Here is a 19,857-nt window from a genome sequence, read left to right as displayed (position 1 = left end):
GCCAAACGATACACATGTGCAGGTTATGTCAGTGGATGCCAGTTTGTGAGCCCAGGAAGAGACTGTATTAAATTCCTCCTGTCACATATCCCAGTGTGTTAAGTCATGGCAGGTAATAAGCCAGCTGACAAATTTCACCTTGTAATTTTCTAATACTACCAGTTTCCTTGCATGGCTATTGTAGATTCATAACATCACAGCTTCTCAATCTCTTTTTAAGCTTACAAGGTATCTGTTAACATTGGCCCTTGAACTCGCCATACCTTCTCAGACTCCTCTGGCTCCAGCACCTCTCCAGGAACCAGAAATATTTGTGTTTGGATTATTGAACACATTCGGACACCACCTGAAACTTTGACGAGAAGGCCGTAGCTGTGTCTCTAACCAAACTATTATTCAAGGGGGTTCCTCTTGAGCAGCGACAGGACAGAGACCCAGGGTCTTGCAGTGTTGATGAAAACAGGAAGGAGATTAATAGTAGAATGGAAAGCAATCAATAGGAACTCATAATGAGTAGGGAATCTCCTTACAATGAATGGATAAAAAAACTTGGAATTTAAACCTGTGCACCTATGGAGATTTCAGTGGTTCAAATCTAGTTTGCCTTGGCCAAATCTAATTTCTATTATACTAAACTAGTACAAGAAAAAAAAACCACAAAAACACAAAACACACACACAAAATGAAAAACAAATCCCAAAAAACAAAAAAACTAAAAATCGCTCTGAATTCATACTAAGTCTCCCTCTGAAAGCACCAGACACTAGCACCTTTTTTTTTAAAGGTTAACACCTCTGGGAATCTTGTGGGTCTGAGGGGCAATAAAAAGAGTTCAGATGATTGCTCAGGAAATTGAAATCTAGTCCAGGATTTCTCAGAACGTAAGTCCATGTGCCAGTGTATACAAATTATCCATAGTAATTGCTGAAGCAGAGTTGTTTGGATTTTACTGGAAGCACTGGGGATGAGCCCTAGGAAAATCTATTTTTCACAGGTAACTTAAGTGATTCTTATGAGTAATAAATGTTAAAACCTACTGATCTGAATTACAGTGTGTGTGTCCTTAGGCTTTTCTCCTCTGACAGTGAACCCAGTAACGCCAGCCTGCACAATCACCCAGGCAACGGCAAGAATTAAATGAGATAATTGATCAATAAAGTGCTTTGTAAAATGTGTAGCATGTTGCAAATGAAATGGATGGAAGAATGAAGGACTAGCAGTAGATATAATGATAAGAAGAAAGAACCCTATTGCATATCAGGTCCAGAAGAGTGGCTGGAAGGCCATTGGGGAGTGCTCCTCCCAAATTATCAGAGCTTTTGTTACATATCTTTCTTCCTCCCCTTCTTATTCTTCAGATTTCCCCCATCCCAACCCTCTCAGAGAGGCTTTCTCTCTTTCTCCCAGCCTCCAGCACCTTCTCCGACTCTTTTTAACCTCATCTTTACTCTCAATCTTTTTCTGGATGTCAGTGAATTTATCTTTCTCTCTCTTTCTCTCTCTGTTCTTCTATCCCTCCCACCATCACATGTGTCCAAATTATATACAAATAATACCACAGGGCAAATGGGAAAACTGTCTTTCGTGGGTGTGTCCTCTGAGAAATGTCTCTCATGGCAGAGAAATGACCCTTTACCTGTGAAGCAGATACTTTCCTACAGCCCTGTCTGAAAATTCCCAAATGAAACAACATGAGGAAACAGAATTGAACATCTTGATCCAAAATGAACACATCTAGAAATAACAGGATGAAAGTGAAGCAAGAGGGGCGCCTGGGTGGCGCAGTCGGTTAAGCGTCCGACTTCAGCCAGGTCACGATCTCGCGGTCCGGTCCGTGAGTTCGAGCCCCGCGTCAGGCTCTGGGCTGATGGCTCGGAGCCTGGAGCCTGTTTCCGATTCTGTGTCTCCCTCTCTCTCTGCCCCTCCCCCGTTCATGCTCTGTCTCTCTCTGTCCCAAAAATAAATAAAAAACGTTGAAAAAAAAAAAAAAAAGAAAGTGAAGCAAGATAACTTGAGGCAAAATACACAGAAATTGCTTGTTACAGATCACACAATGATAGATCTGGAAGAAAACTTGAATATGATTTCGTAAGACTGTACTCATATTGTTGATTGGGAAATTAAAGACTCGAGAGGCTAAAACATTTGCTTGGCCCAGCCACGCAGCAGGCTTGTGGCCCCTCTAACACCGAAGGCCTCTTGGCTTCAAGACCAACCAGTACACTTCACCTTTGCACAGTGCCAGCTTGTGACATTAGTCGGAACTCAGTGAAAAAAAAGTTGTTCTATTGCCGGATATATACATACAGCTAAAGCAGACTTTATTTTATGTAACATACTGGTAAATGGTATGTACATTGTAGGTAGTTTGTGTCTTTATTTGACAAAGTAAAAACCGGTTAATTGCCTGTCAACTGCCCGAGGGGAATTTTATTATTTACTGATCAACGAAAATGTTAAAACCTGGGAATAACTGAATTATTTGATGCATTTGCTTCTGGACAAGATTAGAATAAAGTTATTAACTCAACACACGGAATGAAGGCCTCAGAGTTGGAGAGGTAAAGTCTGTAATCAATGCATCTCTACAGTTGAACTTCCACAATTTTACATTTTAGCAGGAATGAGGACTAGTGAGATCTGTTTCAGAATTACCCAATGAATTGTAGGATACCTTTTTTTTTTTCTTCTGAGCGAGACACAGGAATGATTCAACACTTGTGTTCTGATAATCATACCACTCCTATGCGATCTGAACAGTTAATATAAACCAGAGGTGGGCATTTTCTGTTATTTATACAGCAACAGGACTGCAGGTCAATTTCATAAAGCAAACTAAATCAGTTCAGCTGACCAAAATGACACTCACAACTTCTCCACTACACAGGCCAAGGATAAAAATAAATATTGTCCTCAAGTCACTGAAAACAAATCCAGGAATGTTTTGTATATTTTCAACTCTGACTTTTTTCAACTCTGCTGACTTTTGAAGAAATACAGTTTTCCAAATTGAAGCAAGAGCTAGTTAGTGATCATCACCTATGTGTCCAAAGATAGGTCCTGGGGGAAAAAAAGATCAATTCGATATTGTCTTTGTTCTCAAGAGATTTACATTCAGTTAGGTTACAATGGACCCTAATAAAAGGATTTTAAATGGCTGGCAGGATTGTCATTTTTCTTTCTTCTACTTTGCAAATCTATGGAGTTGTCAACTTTGGTTAATATAAAACTGGTTCCCAACAAATGAGGCTGTCAGAAAAAGATAAAAAAAAAATAACAAAAAGCTTATGGATTCATAAAAAAAAAAAAAAAAAAGAAAAGAAAAAAAAGAAAAAGAAAAGCTTATGGATTCACATCATTTCATTTTATCTTAATCCCAATAATACAATTGCTGTTAATTTTGTGTATTTAAAATGGAGGATCTCGTTTTCAAAAACTGGGTCCACAGGGAGAGACACTTGAGAGATGTTTCATTGTTGGAGAGAGTTGTCACCATGGCCACGAGCTGACGAATGCAGGAGTGACCTCTCTTCCCTAGAGACAGCGTCCCAAAGCTCGCCGTTTATGTCCTCACACTTGCCAAATGCTCTCGGAGGACGATTTCACAGTTCATACCACAAAAAATAATTTCTTTCCCCATTTGAGCTAAAAATAAATTCAATGCCTGATACAAATGGTTCTGTGTTTCATGTGTGTGGTTTTTATAACTCAAACAGTAGTTCAACACATGGCTACTTGAATGTGTAGCAGCCATAGAAAAATATATAAAGGTATTTCTTTCTTTCTTTATTTTGAGGGAAAGTATGCACATGTGTATGAGCAGGGGAGGGGCAAAGAGAATGGGAGACAGAGAATCCCAAGCAGGCTCTGTGCTGTCAGCGCAGAGCCTGATGGCTGGGCTCCAACCCACGAACAGTGAGATCATAACCTGAGCTGACATCAAGAGTTCAAAACTTAACCGACTGAGGCACCCAGCGCCCCAACATATAAAGTATTGTAGCTCAAAGAGCAATCGTGGAGTGCCAGTTAGTAAAGACAAATTCCCAAATGTATGAAATGCCTTCCTATCTATTCCTTGATACTGTGAGTTAAATGTTAGTTTGCATATTAATAACCAATATTTAAATAGTAAACTATGAGTTCCAGAGCACTTCAAATAGGTTTTCTGATTTTCATGTAACACTAATACTGTGTCAGCAAATATCATTTTTCTCATATTCAGATGAAGAAACTGAGGCTAAGAAGTATTTAATGTCTTGGTTAATTTCAGCATACTAAGAAGCTAGACTCAAACTTGGTTCTCACATTAAAATCAAGGTGTCTTCCCCTCACATATCCACCTCTCAGATTAAGCAGTGCTCAATACCTTAAGGAAGGTGAGAATATGTAAGGAGGCTGACAATTCTCAGGCTACAAAGTTAGCATCTTCATTAAAAACAAACACATTTTGGGGCACCTGGGTAGCTCAGTCGGTGAAGCATCCGTCTTCGGCTCAGGTCGTGATCTCACGGTTTGAGGGTTCCACTCCCGTGTAGGGCTCTGTGCTGACAGCTCAGAGCCCGAAGCCTGCTTCAGATTCTGTGTCTCCCTCTCTCTCTCTCTCTCTCCCCATCCCCCACTCATGCTCTGTCTGTCTCTCTCAGAAATAAACATCAAAAAAATTAAAACAAACAAAAAAACACAAACATATTTTTACTTATTAGTTTGAGTGGTTAGTTTATACAGTGAGTTAAATAACTTACAAATCTGAAAGACATTCTAGAGAATACGATCTGCACATATCAAATTGTGCCTACATGTATGGTGATTAAAAACATGGCAATCATCTTTCTAGCATCTCACATCAATTCTTCAGTAAAAATTTTCACGCACTGGTTTTTCACTTTGTGAGAATCAACATCATAATTATTTAAATATTTGCTGAGTTTGCATTAGAATCGATTTGGAAATAAGGCAGTTTGTCTAAGGAATGGGATATAATAAACTAGAGAACTCTGAGTCCCTAAACTCGGCAAACCTTACAGAGTTCTCACATGCCAGGCACTATTGCGGGTGTTTTCTTTGTGTGCATGCCTTCACGTGATCCCCCTAATATTCCCATGAGGTAGGGACTGCGCTGGTCCCATTGCACAGCTGGGAAAGCTGAAGGTTGCACAACTTGCCCAAGTTCACACAGATAGTAAGTGGCAGAGCTGGAATTTGAACCCAGACAGTCTGGCTCCAAAAGAGTTATAAATGTGACACTAAGTGATTAATTCACTGTTAGTTATTTCCTTAGCTTCTTTCCTTCTCCAAGTCTCGTATTAGCTGCACTGACATTTATATTGCAGACAACCACATTGTTTTTTCCCAACTAACTTAACAATCGGTAGGTAGGCAAATGCCTACACCTCTTTTCAATGCATCCCCTTAGTAATTAATTGAATCCAGCACAGCAAGAGGATCATTATCACTAAGTGGAAACTCATTCATGGCACTTAGTTTGTGGTTTTTAAGGTGTGGAAGATGCTATGAAGAGGCAGCAGTGGCTTCTGAATTACCCAAGTGTTAAAGTCTCTATGCTTTCTCTTTTCCGTTAGAAAAATTCAACGTATTGCAATTTCACCACACTGGAAGGCAACAAGCTACAAGGAAGATTTTGAAGAACTTCCTCTCGTTTGATTTAAACCACATTGCTCTAGTATAACTTTATAGTCCCTCAAGCCTCATTTCCTAATCAGTAAAATGGGAATAATAAAGTTGGCCTTAAAATGTTGTGATGGAAGTAATCTGTGTAAAATGTCTGGCTTAATAAATGGTAGATGTCAGTAGATGCTGTGATGACACTCATATGGGTTAAATTGGACCAGATCCAACTATGTCAGGGTTTTGACACAACTAATTTGTGTTTCAGACAGAATATGACTGAACAGACAGATTTAAAAAGCAGTTCATATTTTAGATGAGCAGTGCACCAAGAATAAAATCAATGACTTCAACATTTTTGGCTACCAACCTTACAATATAATTCATTCCTGAATCTATACAAACAGGCAAATGATTGCCTTAGAAAAGGACCTGCTTAGAATATTGTTTAACACATTCAACAAAAGATCGATAAAGCTTTTTCTTGCTTTTTTTTTTTAAGTGAAGAGGAAGAAAGGTGGTGAATAATGATTGGAGTATCAGAGAAACTGTAACAAGTCTACATCTCGATATATTCTTATCATTCACACTAAAATGAGCCCATCAAGAGAAATAATTAATCCTGGATTTCACTGGAAAACAGAGCCCAAGATGAAGCAGAGTGTGCAAACTCTCTGTGTGCAGACAGTTTGTAAAGGAAAGTGAAGTCAGGGAAAGGAAGAGAGGACTACAGCAGTGAAACAGAGCAGGAACAGAAGAGGAAAGCATTTATTCACTGGCTCCATTTCCTCTTTCGGCAGGAGTTGTCTCATAGAGGGGCTACTGCTCCTGCTCTTACAGCTCAGATGCCCAACAGTGCCGTATGTGGTTCTGGCAGGGACACTGTCTCAGTATCAGAGTGACACAGACAAGAAAGCAAAAGATATACATTCACATGAAGCAAGGCGCTGTCAGGCTACACATGTGCCTGGCAGGTTGCCATAGCGATGGCTGGAGTAAACACAGCCGGAGAAGATAGAGGGAAAGACACAACAGGGGTCTAATGCTTGTACAGTAGCTGCTTCTATTTAGACACTAGTTATGATTATCTCTGCTGATATTCCTACAAGACATAAAGCTTGTATTCAAGTTTAGAAAACTGTTTTTTTCTTTTCTTTTCCTTGTTTAAAACAATTTTTCCTATGGTTGTTCCAAATTTGGGAACCATGCAGTGGCCTTTCTAGATGTAACTGCCATCACTAATGGTTTTCATGTCGATGCTGATGTTGTGTCTGCAACAGTACAAAAGGGATCTTGTCTGCTAACTAAAAGAGTTTCTTCTAACACCCAACAGGAATTATTATCTTATCCTATAATGACCCACAGGAATTCAGTAACGGGAAAAGAGGCACTTACTAACAGGAATTGAATGTCCCTTAGAGTACATTCCTGCTTTGACATTCACTGTTTAGAAATGTGCATCTCAAATTGTTCTCAAAAATGAAGAGGAAGTTGGAAAGTGATGACTAAAAAAAAAAAAAAAACCCAAAAAACATAGAAATTACTTGAATTAGAATTATTCATAAGTTAAAATGTTTACCTGAAGCATGAAATGGAACTTTATCAATGAAAAGGAAAGGATGGGCAATGATCCAGTAAAATACAAGCTTTCTGAAAATCCCAAAGGGGCATCATTTTTTCCCTCAATTATCTGAATAATTACAATTAGCAAGATAAAATTGCCAGAGAATTTACTGGTGACTACTGTTATGAATCTCTTGAAAACAGAAATTCTAGACTGATCACTTCTACTTTTAGGTAGAAACTTCAAACAAAATGAGTAGTGGAAAAAAAAAGAATGTTAAACAAATGGTGTGGGGACTGAATACTTCCCCGATGGATCTGTTTGCCTATTGGTTCATTCTCCTTACAATAGAACACCCATTTTAGGCAAGATTTGCTGACAGTGATTAAGCTAAACAGAAGTAATCAGTAAAATGATCTGCTCTAAAGCAACTCTTATGCTATCTAAAATAACACATGAATTAACTTTCTTAAACTTCACTTTATATGAACTTTGTTTTTTTAAAAAAATCCATTTTGTATTTTTAAGAAGTTGCTTGAGAATAAGGTTTCTTCTTGAATATTTCTATCTATAAGAAGATATTACATAAAGTATTTTATTCCCAAAAAGGAAAAGTAGAGCTAATTCTTTTTAGATGCTCTTCCTCCCAAAGATTATAGTCAAGGCTGTTTCTTTTTCCATATTTGTTGTAAATTACTGTCACCCAGTGCTAGACGGTCCATCTATAGGTGTCATCTTCTCTCTTGGCCAGACTTTGGGAACTGGCTTCCCTTTGATAAGAAGCCCCTTTCCCTTTTCCTTATATTTGGTGCCCACTTTCATTGCCAGGATCAAAGCAATCCATTTGTATCCATGTTATACACTATAAGTCATACATGTCCATAATCTTTCATACAAACAAGGCAGTAAACTGGTGAGTGCTTGTCATTGGAAGAAATAAAAAATGAAAACAAAACAAAACAAAAAAAGAAGGCAACTGTATCATTCATTTACATGTCATCCGGCTAACTATGTCCTTACTATATGTTTAGAACTGTTACTGGACAAACAAAATAAATATGGTAATTAAATATGGCCCCTACTTTCAAGGTGTTTATCATCTGGAAGAGGAGATCAGATATGCCTACAAACAATTATGATAGAATTAAAACACAAGTGCCATGAGAGAGCTAGAAATATGAGCATCCAGGTGAGAAATAAATTGCTTTTCTCTGTTATGAATCTTAAAGTGGGCAGGACTAAGAACTCCTGGGATTCAAGAGTAAAGAACACTCACCGCCACCTTCAACTTCAGGGGCATTACAATTCCCTGCGGATTTTAATTTACCCTCAACGTCTCTGTTTAAATATCTTATTAGGATTTCAAACTCACCATGTCCAAAATCAAATACTTCATTTTTCTCCTTAAATGGTCTCCACCTATCTTTCCCTCCCTCTGCTCCCAAACCATTTTCCTACTTCTGGTCTTCAGATAATCCTCTCTGTACATCTCATTCACTTTCTCCCTCATTGCCAGTCAAGAATATGTCAAATCACAAACTTTCTACTCCCTTTAGGCTCTTCCCCAAATATTTTTTTTTTTTTTTTTTACTTTCTTGACAGATTTTTAGACTGGCAATAACATTTGCACTATTTTCTTTAGCTTTCGTCTTTCCTGACTGCAGCAGTCTAATTTATATCCTGCCGACAGATTCATCTTCCCAACGTATAGCCCCAATCATATAATTTCCACACTGAAACACATTTAGAGGCTCTAAATGAATTAACTATTCAGTATTAACTATTGACTGAAAACTAGCCAATATTTTTCATCCTGGTAGCCACATATCTTGAGACTCTATTTCCAATCTTAGTTTCTAAAACTTAACCTACATCCAATGTGTACATCCAATCCTTACATTTCTACACTAGAATATACTGATGTTTTCATGTTCCTACTCAAGAAATTCCATCGGTCTGGAACCTCCTGTTTTTCAAATTTCAAAGTTCATCATAATTTCCACTTTTATATGAAGTTTTTTCTGATGCCCTTACACCCCAAACTAAGCTCCCTATCATTCTTTATTCACCACTTAAGACTTACAATATAGTCAAACTTCTTATTCCTTACCTCCTCTTCTCTTCCCCATTTCAAGGGCCATGGCTGAGTCTTAAGTATTCTCTATAAATCTATAGCATTTAGTATAAAGCCTGTCTTACAATGTGTTCAATCCATTTTTTCCATGAAACTGAATATTCGATCAGTATCAAATGAATCTCTCCAAGCAATTAAATTCTTCTTCAGATACCAATAAAATGGTTTGTTCCCATTTGCAAATGCTTGAAACATTTTCATCTTTCCTAAATTAATGTAAACTCCAAAAAGCAAATGGCGCTTGAAGAGTAACTTGTTTCCAGGCCCTCTTCATTTCATTTCTTTCAGTCTTGACAGGAAAAGGCTCACAGATCTAGGCTTAAAAGCCAAAGGGGTTTAAAAGCCACAGGAGGGGTCTGTTCCGTTTTAAATACAATTTAGAAAACCTTGGGAAAGAATGACAGTTCCTTTTCAGGAACTTCACGTACATATTTCAACAGAACAGCTTTCCAAATTGGAGAATGTAAAATGTTATACCACCAACCAAGTAATAGAAAGTCACTCACTGCTGTGTAGAAAGATTCACTTGATTTTCACAATGAGCACAAAAGACTATATTGTATTTATTTAAATCTGGGACTGACAAAAATGTCAGAAGGAAAAAGAAAAGTAGTCAATTTCTCTAAAAGATCATTATTTAGGAATAAATTACTATGCGAAAAAGCATGGATCTTCTTGACAACTTGTGAATTTAAGGCAGATGAAATGCCTCCCGCCTCACCCCTAATAATCAATTCTGCTGATGAAATATGTTAAGCATTCTAAGTTTGGGGAATGTACAAAGCTTTGAAATCAATGTGTTTCCGGTACAGGGGGTTAGGGAAAGAACTTAATAAATCAGCTTAGGAAATGCTTCATTTCCTGCGGCATATCTGGGGACAGAAACAGAACAGGCAGAGCCAGGTGCAACAGAATCATACAACCTGGTGGAAAACCTCTTCCAGTTCCTTCTGGGCATCACTTGGATGGGCAATTTATGCTCATGAGCTAAAGTTTCCTTTTTTTAAGAAAAATGGAGTAGATTTTACAGACACTTTCCTTAACAAATAGGCTTGTTTGCAGAAGTTGAAGGAGATAGTCATTATGTAATCATTATATCTGCTTAAATAAGAAAGTACCCTACTTGGGTTAATAGTTCATTAGAAAGAAGACACCATTAACAGGTTGTGCTCACTACTGGTGAGTTAAAAGAAGTTGGTATTTTCCCCAAATGATCATAAACAGAAAATCTGCCAGGTCATCTCTGGGTTATCCTGTACCTTTCCATCTTTCTTACGGCCAGGTTTTGCAGGCTGATTCTTGATTTGACACTACTGAATTCTTGAACTGATACCATTCCATTTTGCTTTCAGAAAGACATGTAATCCATTCAGAGTTTAACAATGCCGGGAAATTAGTGTACTTACAGACCCGGGGCAGGGGACAGCTTCACCCAGACTTTCAAATTTATATTGACCTGACCCGTGTTTGTAAGCAGTGTTTTTCATGGCATTGGGATTCCTACCAATTTTTCCCATGCATACTGAAGAGTTACTTAAAAGCTCATATACTGATTTCTGGGGCCTCTCACAAATACTCTTTATTTTAAAAACTCAGATGCTTGGTAACTCTTCTAAGTTAGGTTTTCTGGCCTTGATACCTGCTGCAACTTGACTCTGGAAACGCCAAGATGCATGGTAAGCCATCATAGGTGATTTTGAAGTGTTTGGGAATGAGTCCTAAATGTATGTATGTATTTTGAGAAATTAATGATAAATATTATTGAAGCAGTGTATGTAATTTTTCCTCCATTACTACTCTATATTAGAATTTTTGTAGGCAACAAACTTTTGAAAAGAGCACATGAAAAAATAAAATTAGAACTGATATTTTCCCACGGCCCCTCAGAATCAATATTTCCCAACTGTGCTCTTTTATGATAGCTTGTACTTTGGTTTTCATGCTTATTAAATCTGTCGTGTATTAGAATTACATATTTATTTTTCCCCACACTACATTTACCACTGTTGGTAAGGACAATGGCTTAATCATTCATGTATTTCTTGCACTGATGACTACATGGTAAGATCCTAATAAATATTGATTACATTTAATTACGTACAGTGAATCCCTCAGAAAGGGTTAGAAGATAAATGTTAATAATCTCTTGCAACTGGCCATTAATATAGTCAAGACTTATATTGATTCACATATAGCCTTTGGTTGAGTCTCTGAAACTGCCGTCAATGGGTAAGATTTTTGAGATGATGAGCCAAATGTTGTGTGTATATGTGTGGATTTGTGCTGGTTTCTGGAGCAAATAAATGTTACTCACTTTTATCAAAATGACTCTCCTCTTTATTTCCCCGACCACCTCAAGATACTGCTATTCATTTTCCTAGGCAGCTTTATCCAACCTCTCAATTTATCAGAGCCAAAAGATAGTGGCCACGCATATAGGCCAGCATCTGCAACGCAATGTTTCTGACTACAGCCTTTCACCCATACTTCACAATCGTTATTTCTAGACTTAACACCTGAAAGGAGCACAGTGGTGAGAAATAGTACATTTTTAACCAGTATTTTATTCCCAGGTTTTTATTCTCAAAAAATGCTATTGTGTATTCCCTGTACCTTTACGATCCCATCAAATACGCTGCAAGGCCACCGCACCAGCAAACATTTCCTTTCAGTGAAAACAAACATTCTCTCCGTGGAGCCTTCTCAATGCATTCCCAGTCAACATCCACACACTGGACACAGCAAATGAATTGCTGCAGCCACGTTTCAGGGCAAGGTCCCTGAGGGTAAACTGAGACTGAGTCCCCTGCTAGTGATTTCTGATCCACACCGTCAGAGGAATAAGAGAAAATGGTACCTGTGTCCTCTTTACTGCTATAAAGACTGAGCAGAAGACAAAGGATGGTCACTTGAAGGGATTTCATGGTGCCCGCGGATCGGCTCCGTGGCTCTTCTCTTCAGAGTCAGGCGGAGACAACTCCCTCCCAGCCTGGCAGGGCCTTATTAGCAAATGGAAAAGGTGTGCTGAATGTGAACAACCACTGCCCATTCCTACTTATTTCGGGGGCTCTGATAAAGAACGGGAGGAAATACACACAGTCCCTTTGGGAGTTCAGCAGAGAGGAGATTTATTGTTTCAGTCCCTTACAGGAACTTTTTTTTCTCTTCCTTTGGCAGCCACTTGTGTTTTTGTTACTACATTATTTTGTTCTTCTTCAACAAAAAGGTCAGGGCGGGTGCTGAACAGAAACAGATCTTTCTTGAGAATGGACCATACAGCATTCTAACTTTTGTTTTGAAAGCGTGTTTTGGAGCAGTTATAAAAGGGGCCTTATTAAACAGAGATTCACTTTGGATAAAGAGGCTTTAACCGCCTGAGGGTTAAAGTTTAGAGCAAAATCCATAAGGAATCAACTTTTCTTCTTTCCTTCCAACTTGAAAGCCAGATTAGCAAAGACCATCTTCTGGAAATAAGTGTAAAACTTTAATAAATAGGTCATGCTCTGCTCTTGAGTAAGCAAAAAGACTTCTTAGGGATGTCTGGGGAGGTTTCTTAGGACATTTCTAATAGAATTAAACAATGATATGTGACTCTTCACTGCTCATTCCTGTTTTTTATTGGTGGAATTTGATGCAGAATAAGGAAAAATTAGTTATAGAGGCAACCCCTGCTTTTGGCAAGTAGGGTTCGGTGTTCGTGTTGCAGTGAGCTATTCTACAGTCAGCACACAACCTTCAGCAAGAAGAGTGGCCCCGCCAAGCTCCTTCCCTGGAATGACACTCAGTATCTCAGCGTCAAGCCACCACAGTGTTAAACTCTACCCTGTGAGCATCTGTGCTTTATCTCCATTTAACCTGTGCGTCCATTAGCAAGATGTGACTTAAGCTATGAGAAAAGCCTAAGAAAGATTATTTTTGTTTTTGTTTTTTTTTTGGGGGGGGGTTGAGAGTGCTCAAAAATTCTCCATATAAATTAATGATAATTGCTTCTTCACACCATTTCCACTTAGGAAAGTTTTCATAGGAATGCTTTATTTTCAGATAGCCAGGGAAACCTTGTACACCCCCCCTGGGCACTCTTCTCCAAGAAATATGATCGAAATGGCACTGGGGTAGAATGGTCTCCCAACAAGTCAGTGAGGTCGGGAGAGACGGACTCTTCAGACCAGAATGCCAACTAGGAAAGACTCTCTGTATATTAGGGCTCTCTCTGATGTTAGTAGCATTTGATTAAGACGTTGTGATAGCATAGCCACAGCCCTGGCTACAATGTGTGCCCAGTAATTCTACACTTTTCCTTAACCACTGTCTGCACAGCTAATCTCATCCAATGATCCTTGTAAAAACCTTTAGGTATGAAGCCTCATGGAAAAAAAGAGTGTCAGTAATCAGTATAGAGCCATCTGTTTCACAATGAAAACTACTGCAAAATTATACTTTTACATGGTTATAAGAAAGACGCACAATTCACTGCTGCACCTTGCTGAGGAGGACTCATTACAAAAGTGGTTAGAACAAGTCAACTGATCAAAATATCCCAAACTCTAGCTTGTTTCTTCCTAAATTATACCAAGTCTCAGAAGAGCCTCCAAGTTTATATTTTGTGCATAAGCAAGACCAAGTTTTACCCTCTCTTCTAATTAATTTTCTAAAACAGACCGCCTTTGGACTTGTTACTTTATTTGGCATATCCTGGACAGTATAAAGATAGTAATGTATGTGAATAGTTGTCACATGCACTTACCAGAAATAAATTGAGGTGTGGCCATGAATTCACAGGCGAGCACTTACATTGCCTCACTTCCTGCTCCTTGCTCTGCTCTGACTGTGGAGTTTTCAGCACACAGTTGACCATAGTCATTGCTACAGGGGTTCAAGAGCTTTTTGATTTCTCAGCCCTAATTGCTAGGCATTTTCATGAAAAAGACTAGATACCTATTTTAAGAATATTTGATAAAAGAATATTATGTCAATTTAGAAGGAAAGCCTTGTAGATGAAAAAAAAAAACTAAAACTAAAACATAAACTAAGAAAATGCATTTTTAACAGTACGGAGCTTCCTCAAAAAGTTAAAACTAGAACTACCATCCAGCAATTGCACTATTAGGTATTTACCCAAAGGATACAAAACTACTGATTTGAGGAAATACACACACCCTGATTTTTATAGCAGCATTATCTACCTAGCTGAATTATAGAAAGAGCCCAATGTTCATCAACTGATGAATGGATAAAGAAGATGTGGTTTATGGGGTTCCTAGGTGGCTCAGTCAGTTAAGCATCTGACTCTTGATTTCAGTTCAGGTCACGATCTCATGGTTTGTGAGATCAAGCCCTGCTCAGGACTCTGTGCTGACAGCATGGAGACTGCTTGGGATTTGCTCTCTTCCTCTCTCTCTGTCCCTCCCCCATTTGCACTCTTGTCATAGACTCTGGATCTGGAGTTCTTTCTTGTCCAGCAAGAAAGTGGGACACGGGATTAAAAATGCAAGAGATGGCTAATGTCCGGGAGAAGACAAGAGCCCCCATTAAGGGTCCTTGCTCTGTTTTTATTAGGATCAGAAGGCTTACAAACATTGTGATGGACGTTCACAAAATGACAATGAAACTGTGAACATTAACTCATGGGCATGAGGTAAAGGGGGTTTTGAAGATATGCAGGGCTAGGGATTTGGGTTAATACAAAACAAAATCCTGGGGCTGGGCAGAAAGTTGTTTACAGAAGACCTGAGGCACCACCTCTACCTAAACTGGTCTAGGGGACAAGACAGACAGAGCATGCTATCTCAGGGTCAACAAGGCACCTTTCTTTTGCTAATTAGCTCCTCTCTGGGCAACTTCGCCCCAAGGCGGTCTATAGCCCTATTTACCTGTTTACCTATTTGGATCCTTCCTTCCCTTGAAAGCAGCTTTCTGTGATAGTACTAAATTGGGGGGCATTTCCTAATCTTGTTTATCTCATATACCTTTGTTCTATACCAGGGCCTTTGCCTCACCCTCTCTATATACCTATTTACCTAATCTTGTTTACCCAAACTTGGGTGTGAACATCCTATGGGTTTCTCATTCTTTATGCCTTGTTAACCCATCAGTGCAAGCCAGGGGTTTCCGAAGCTTATTCCCTACACATACTCTCTTTCATTATCTCTCTCAATCTAAAAATAAATAAATAAGTATTAAAAAAAGAAAATGTAGTATATATACAATGGAATATTATTCAGTCATCAAAAGAATGAAATCTTGCCATTTTGCAATGATATGGATAGAGCTAGAGAATATTATGTTCAGTGTGATAAGTCAGACAAAGACAGATACCATATGATTTCACTCATATATGGAATCTAATAAGCAAAACAAATAATCATAGGGGGATAAAAGAGAGAAGCAAACCAAGAAGCAAACTAATGGCTACCAGAGAGGAGATGAGGGGTGGAGGATGGGTTAAAGTGATGGGGATTGAAGAGTATACTTGTGATGAGCACGAAGTGTTTTAAGTAAGTGTCGAATCACTAAATTGTACACCTGAAAATAATATTACACTGTATGTTAACTAACTGGAATTTGAATAAAAACTAAAAAAAAAAAAAAAAAAAAAAAAGGAAAATGCATTTTTAAATGGCTTAGGCAAAAGGAAAAATAAACAGTAATATAATGGGTCAGTTTTGTCTTAACATATCAGAAGGTATTTTTAAAGTAAAATAATTCATTCAAATGGGGGTGATTGCCAGAAGAGACAGGAAGAACAATCGCATAAAATAGGAAGTTTATATACAAATAGGTACATTTATATACTTAGATATATTTGCAGATATGTGTATGTCTAAAAGAGACTAGATATAAGCAAATTTAACATATAGTACATATGATTAGTAGGATATATTATTTAATAAGTGGTTTGTGGCAAGTTGTTAATCATTTAAGAAATTAAAGTTAGGTTCCTATTTTACTTTGAATACTAAAATAAATTTTTATATGCTAAACAATTAAATGTGAAAAACAAAATCAGAAATTTCATAGGCAATTATTTGCATGTAGCTGGGTTGGAGAGAACATTTTATGCACAACACAAAAAGCAGAGCACGTGAAAGGAAGACTTGATCTGTTTTCTTAACACAGATTTTTTAATAAAAATAAAATATTTTTGGCTCAACACACCCTAAAATGAAAAAACAAATAAAACCTTGTAAAAAAATAATACAGAAAAAAGATCTGATATCCTTAATATGTAAAGACCTCTTCCTAGCCAACAATAAACCAATGACTCTACAACTGAAAAATAGACAAAAGACCATCACAAAAGAAGAAATAGAAGGCCAATGAAATGGAAAAACATATTCAGGTCACTAGAAATCAAAGAAATGGATATTAAACAGTTGAGATAACAATTTTTGCCTTTCAAATAAAATTGGGTATATTTTCCGGCAATACCCAGTTTTGATGAATGCTCAAAGGAAGTTACTATCTTTTTTAGGGGTATAACCTTTCTGGAGTGTGACTCAGCAATATACATCAAAACTCTTATAAAAACATACTCTTTGAAATTACATGTTTAAGAATTTATTCTAAAAATGAAGATGCTCATTAAGGTTCATGTTATACAAATATTTGTCAATAACATTCATTATTGGGGAATAAGATACCATATTCTTCCACAAAATAGTATTAGAGAAATTTTTTTTAGAGATGGATGCATTTTCACAATATTTTGTTGCATGTACGTACATGTATATGTATATATAGAGAGAGAGAGACAGAGAGAGAGAGAGAGACAGAGAGAGAGAGAGAAACAGAAAGTGTTAGCAGTGCTTATCTCTTAATAGTGAATTACATAGGGTTTTTATCTTATATTTGCTCATGTTTCTAAAAGATTTTCCAGAGTAAACATATATTATTTCTATCTTTAAACAAATAAACAAACAAAGCCTTTTTCTACCTGGTACTTTGTTTAATTTAATTTAATTTAATTTTTAATTTAAATTTTTAATTAAATTTAATTTAGAGGGAATATTTATATAAACGTTTTGCATTCTAATGTTTGAATTTTTAGGAAGTATGTGATTTGAGAGCCCTTTAATGAAACATAATACTTGAAAGGAAATAAACCACCCTACCTTGAGAGGTGAAAAGTTGTTTTTGTTTGTATTTTTATGCAATTCGTTTTCTGTATTTCTTGTCTAATCTGAAAGATAAGCTCTTGTGAGGTTATGCAAGAACCATCCCAGAATTCTTTACAAGGACATATCAAGGCTTGTCATTGACATCTTTGACACTGAAGAAATTGTATAATGAAGACTTCAGCACTGATGAGTTTATGTTAACTCATATGGTGCTGAGAAAATTTATTCAACTGGCACCGTTATTAAGCATCTAAATTAAACTTCCTTTTTATACTTGCTTTCTTCCTCTGCCAGCTTGTCAGTGAATAAAGTTACCTAAAAATGGAAGGAATGTCAAAAAGTGATCTCATGAACTGGCAAAGAATATGAGTTCTGGGTTCAAATTCTGACTCCTTTTCTTAGTTACATGTGACTTGACTGAGTCCCTTGGCCTTTATATGCTTTAGTTCTACCATGAAAAAATGGGGATAATCACTATGGCAACTATGAATGTTGCTTAGAGAATTAGGTGAAAGTTCAGAAAGTTTTCTAAAACAAACAACCAAACAATTAAACTAACCTTAAACTTCTAGAATCTTTAGGCTAAAAGAAATTGCCTTCATTCAGTGATATATTTTCAAGTTTTAGGATTTTACATAAACCTTCTCATTCTAGAGTGATTAACCAATTTCCTAAGAAATATTCTGATGATGCAAATCCCAAAATATTGTTGAGAATAGATTAAATACATTTCTAACTGGTATTTTCAGGAATTTAGTCCATGCTCCACTTTAAGGTATTTTAAATGTCAAGTACTTCCTTCAAGGGAGATACAAGCTAAAAGCTTATTTTTATTACTTGTCTATCTGAAGTGGGGATCAGGGAATCTTCTGAAGGTGTTGGGATCAGAACTGAGGACAAACAGATATTTAGGGTCCATGATACTGGAGATATAAAGTATCCCTCCTACAGAGCCAAAATGGACAATGAACATGAAGCGTGGGTGGGCCTCACCATTTGGTCAAACTTATGCCAGTGAACTATCTTCCTTAATTACTAAATTTCTTTTAATCAACTTCTAGTGGACCAAAACCAGTGCTATTTCATATTGCTCAAGTGATAGAAAACATGGCAAGCTAATTCTTGAAGTTTCCAGTTTATCTTTCACATTCCTAATGATTTGTCACAATTGTATTCCTCAACATATAAAGACAGTCCTCTCCTCTCAAACCAACTCCCTAACTTGATAGGGATCAATCTCTTAAAGCTCTTGATACATAAGGACACAAATATGATGGAATCATAAAAGCATGGTAGCTCAGAGATGAGATATACAAAAAGCTACTTCAGTGCAAATTCTTATCTAACATATCATTGTCAGAAATCCCCTCGACAAATGATGAATGAGCCTGCATGTCAAAAGTTGAAATGATCAGAACTCATTACTCTGTGAGGCAGCCCATTCTCCTACTGGACCACTCGTCCTGTTAAAAGCTTTAATTACCATTTCTTCATCTTTATCTGCCTTAAGAAGCTCTGGAAATCATTATCATAAATTGACTTTTCCGTGTACAAAACTGAATTGAAGAGTATTTTTTCCATTAATTATGTAAATCACATTAATAAGGAGATAAGATTTTTCCAAGAGCTTTTTGGGAATAAAATGTAATATAATACATTTGATAATATCTAACACAGCATAGGTATGATGACTTCTGTAAAGTTCTGGAACATGTAGATGAATAAAAACTAGGCAGGTAGAAAGTTCTTTAATAGTTTACTTAACTTTCCATTTAGCTCAGCTGTTGCCATACAGCCCATATCCAAGATTTCTGCTCAGATGTCTCATTTTTGGTGTGCTAGAAATAGTATCTGAGAGAAATATTCTTTTGTTATGTCAAAAGACACCTATTAAAAATTATTGAGTGCGTAGTATATGCCAGGTATTTTTCACAGGTATGTTCATGAAAAATGTGACATGTGAGTGAATGGCATCTAAGTGTCTTCACTTTTCACTTTACATCTGAGCCATCTAGCTTTACTAATTTACCTATTTAAATTTTACTCCTTTTTTTCTCACCCATTCTAATTCTTGTTCTTAATTTTCCAAATCCTTTTTTGCATTGTTCATGTCTGTGGCTATTTAGTAATAGTCAAAGGGATCTTTCACAGGAGCAGATCTGAACCAATTTAAAGGCATGATGAAGTGATTTATTTACTTCTTCTTTCCAAACTTCCAGACAAATGGAAGTTAGTTAATTCTCTAAAAACTGTGAGTTCCCCCCGCCTCTTTTTCCAAATAAAGAAAGCCAACTGTAGGCACAGCTTTTGGGTATTCATAGAAACCTACAAACTTAAAGTTAGAAATGGAGTGTCTGTGCTGGTTCATTCCTCTTAATAAACCACTTCTCAGTTAAAGGGTTACCTTACTAATGGCT

At 37.1% G+C, this 19,857-nt stretch overlaps 1 protein-coding gene across 3 annotated transcripts in view; it reads right to left on the bottom strand.

Moving 5' to 3' along the window:
- EMCN (endomucin) overlaps positions 1-12,293 on the bottom strand; it is a 103,322-nt gene extending 91,029 nt beyond the window's left edge. For all 3 annotated transcript variants that reach the window (XM_058721809.1, XM_058721808.1, XM_058721810.1), the window contains exon 1: positions 12,181-12,293. In XM_058721809.1, coding sequence (XP_058577792.1) covers positions 12,181-12,247 — 67 coding nt within the window. In that variant the 5' untranslated portion in view covers positions 12,248-12,293. The remainder of the gene's footprint in view (positions 1-12,180) is intronic.
- Positions 12,294-19,857: the final 7,564 nt, after the last annotated feature.

Source organism: Neofelis nebulosa, chromosome 3 (genome assembly GCF_028018385.1).
Source record: "Neofelis nebulosa isolate mNeoNeb1 chromosome 3, mNeoNeb1.pri, whole genome shotgun sequence".
Classification (NCBI taxonomy): domain Eukaryota; kingdom Metazoa; phylum Chordata; class Mammalia; order Carnivora; family Felidae; genus Neofelis; species Neofelis nebulosa.
Note: the sequence above shows the minus strand (reverse complement) of the source record. Positions and strands in the feature narration are given on the sequence as shown.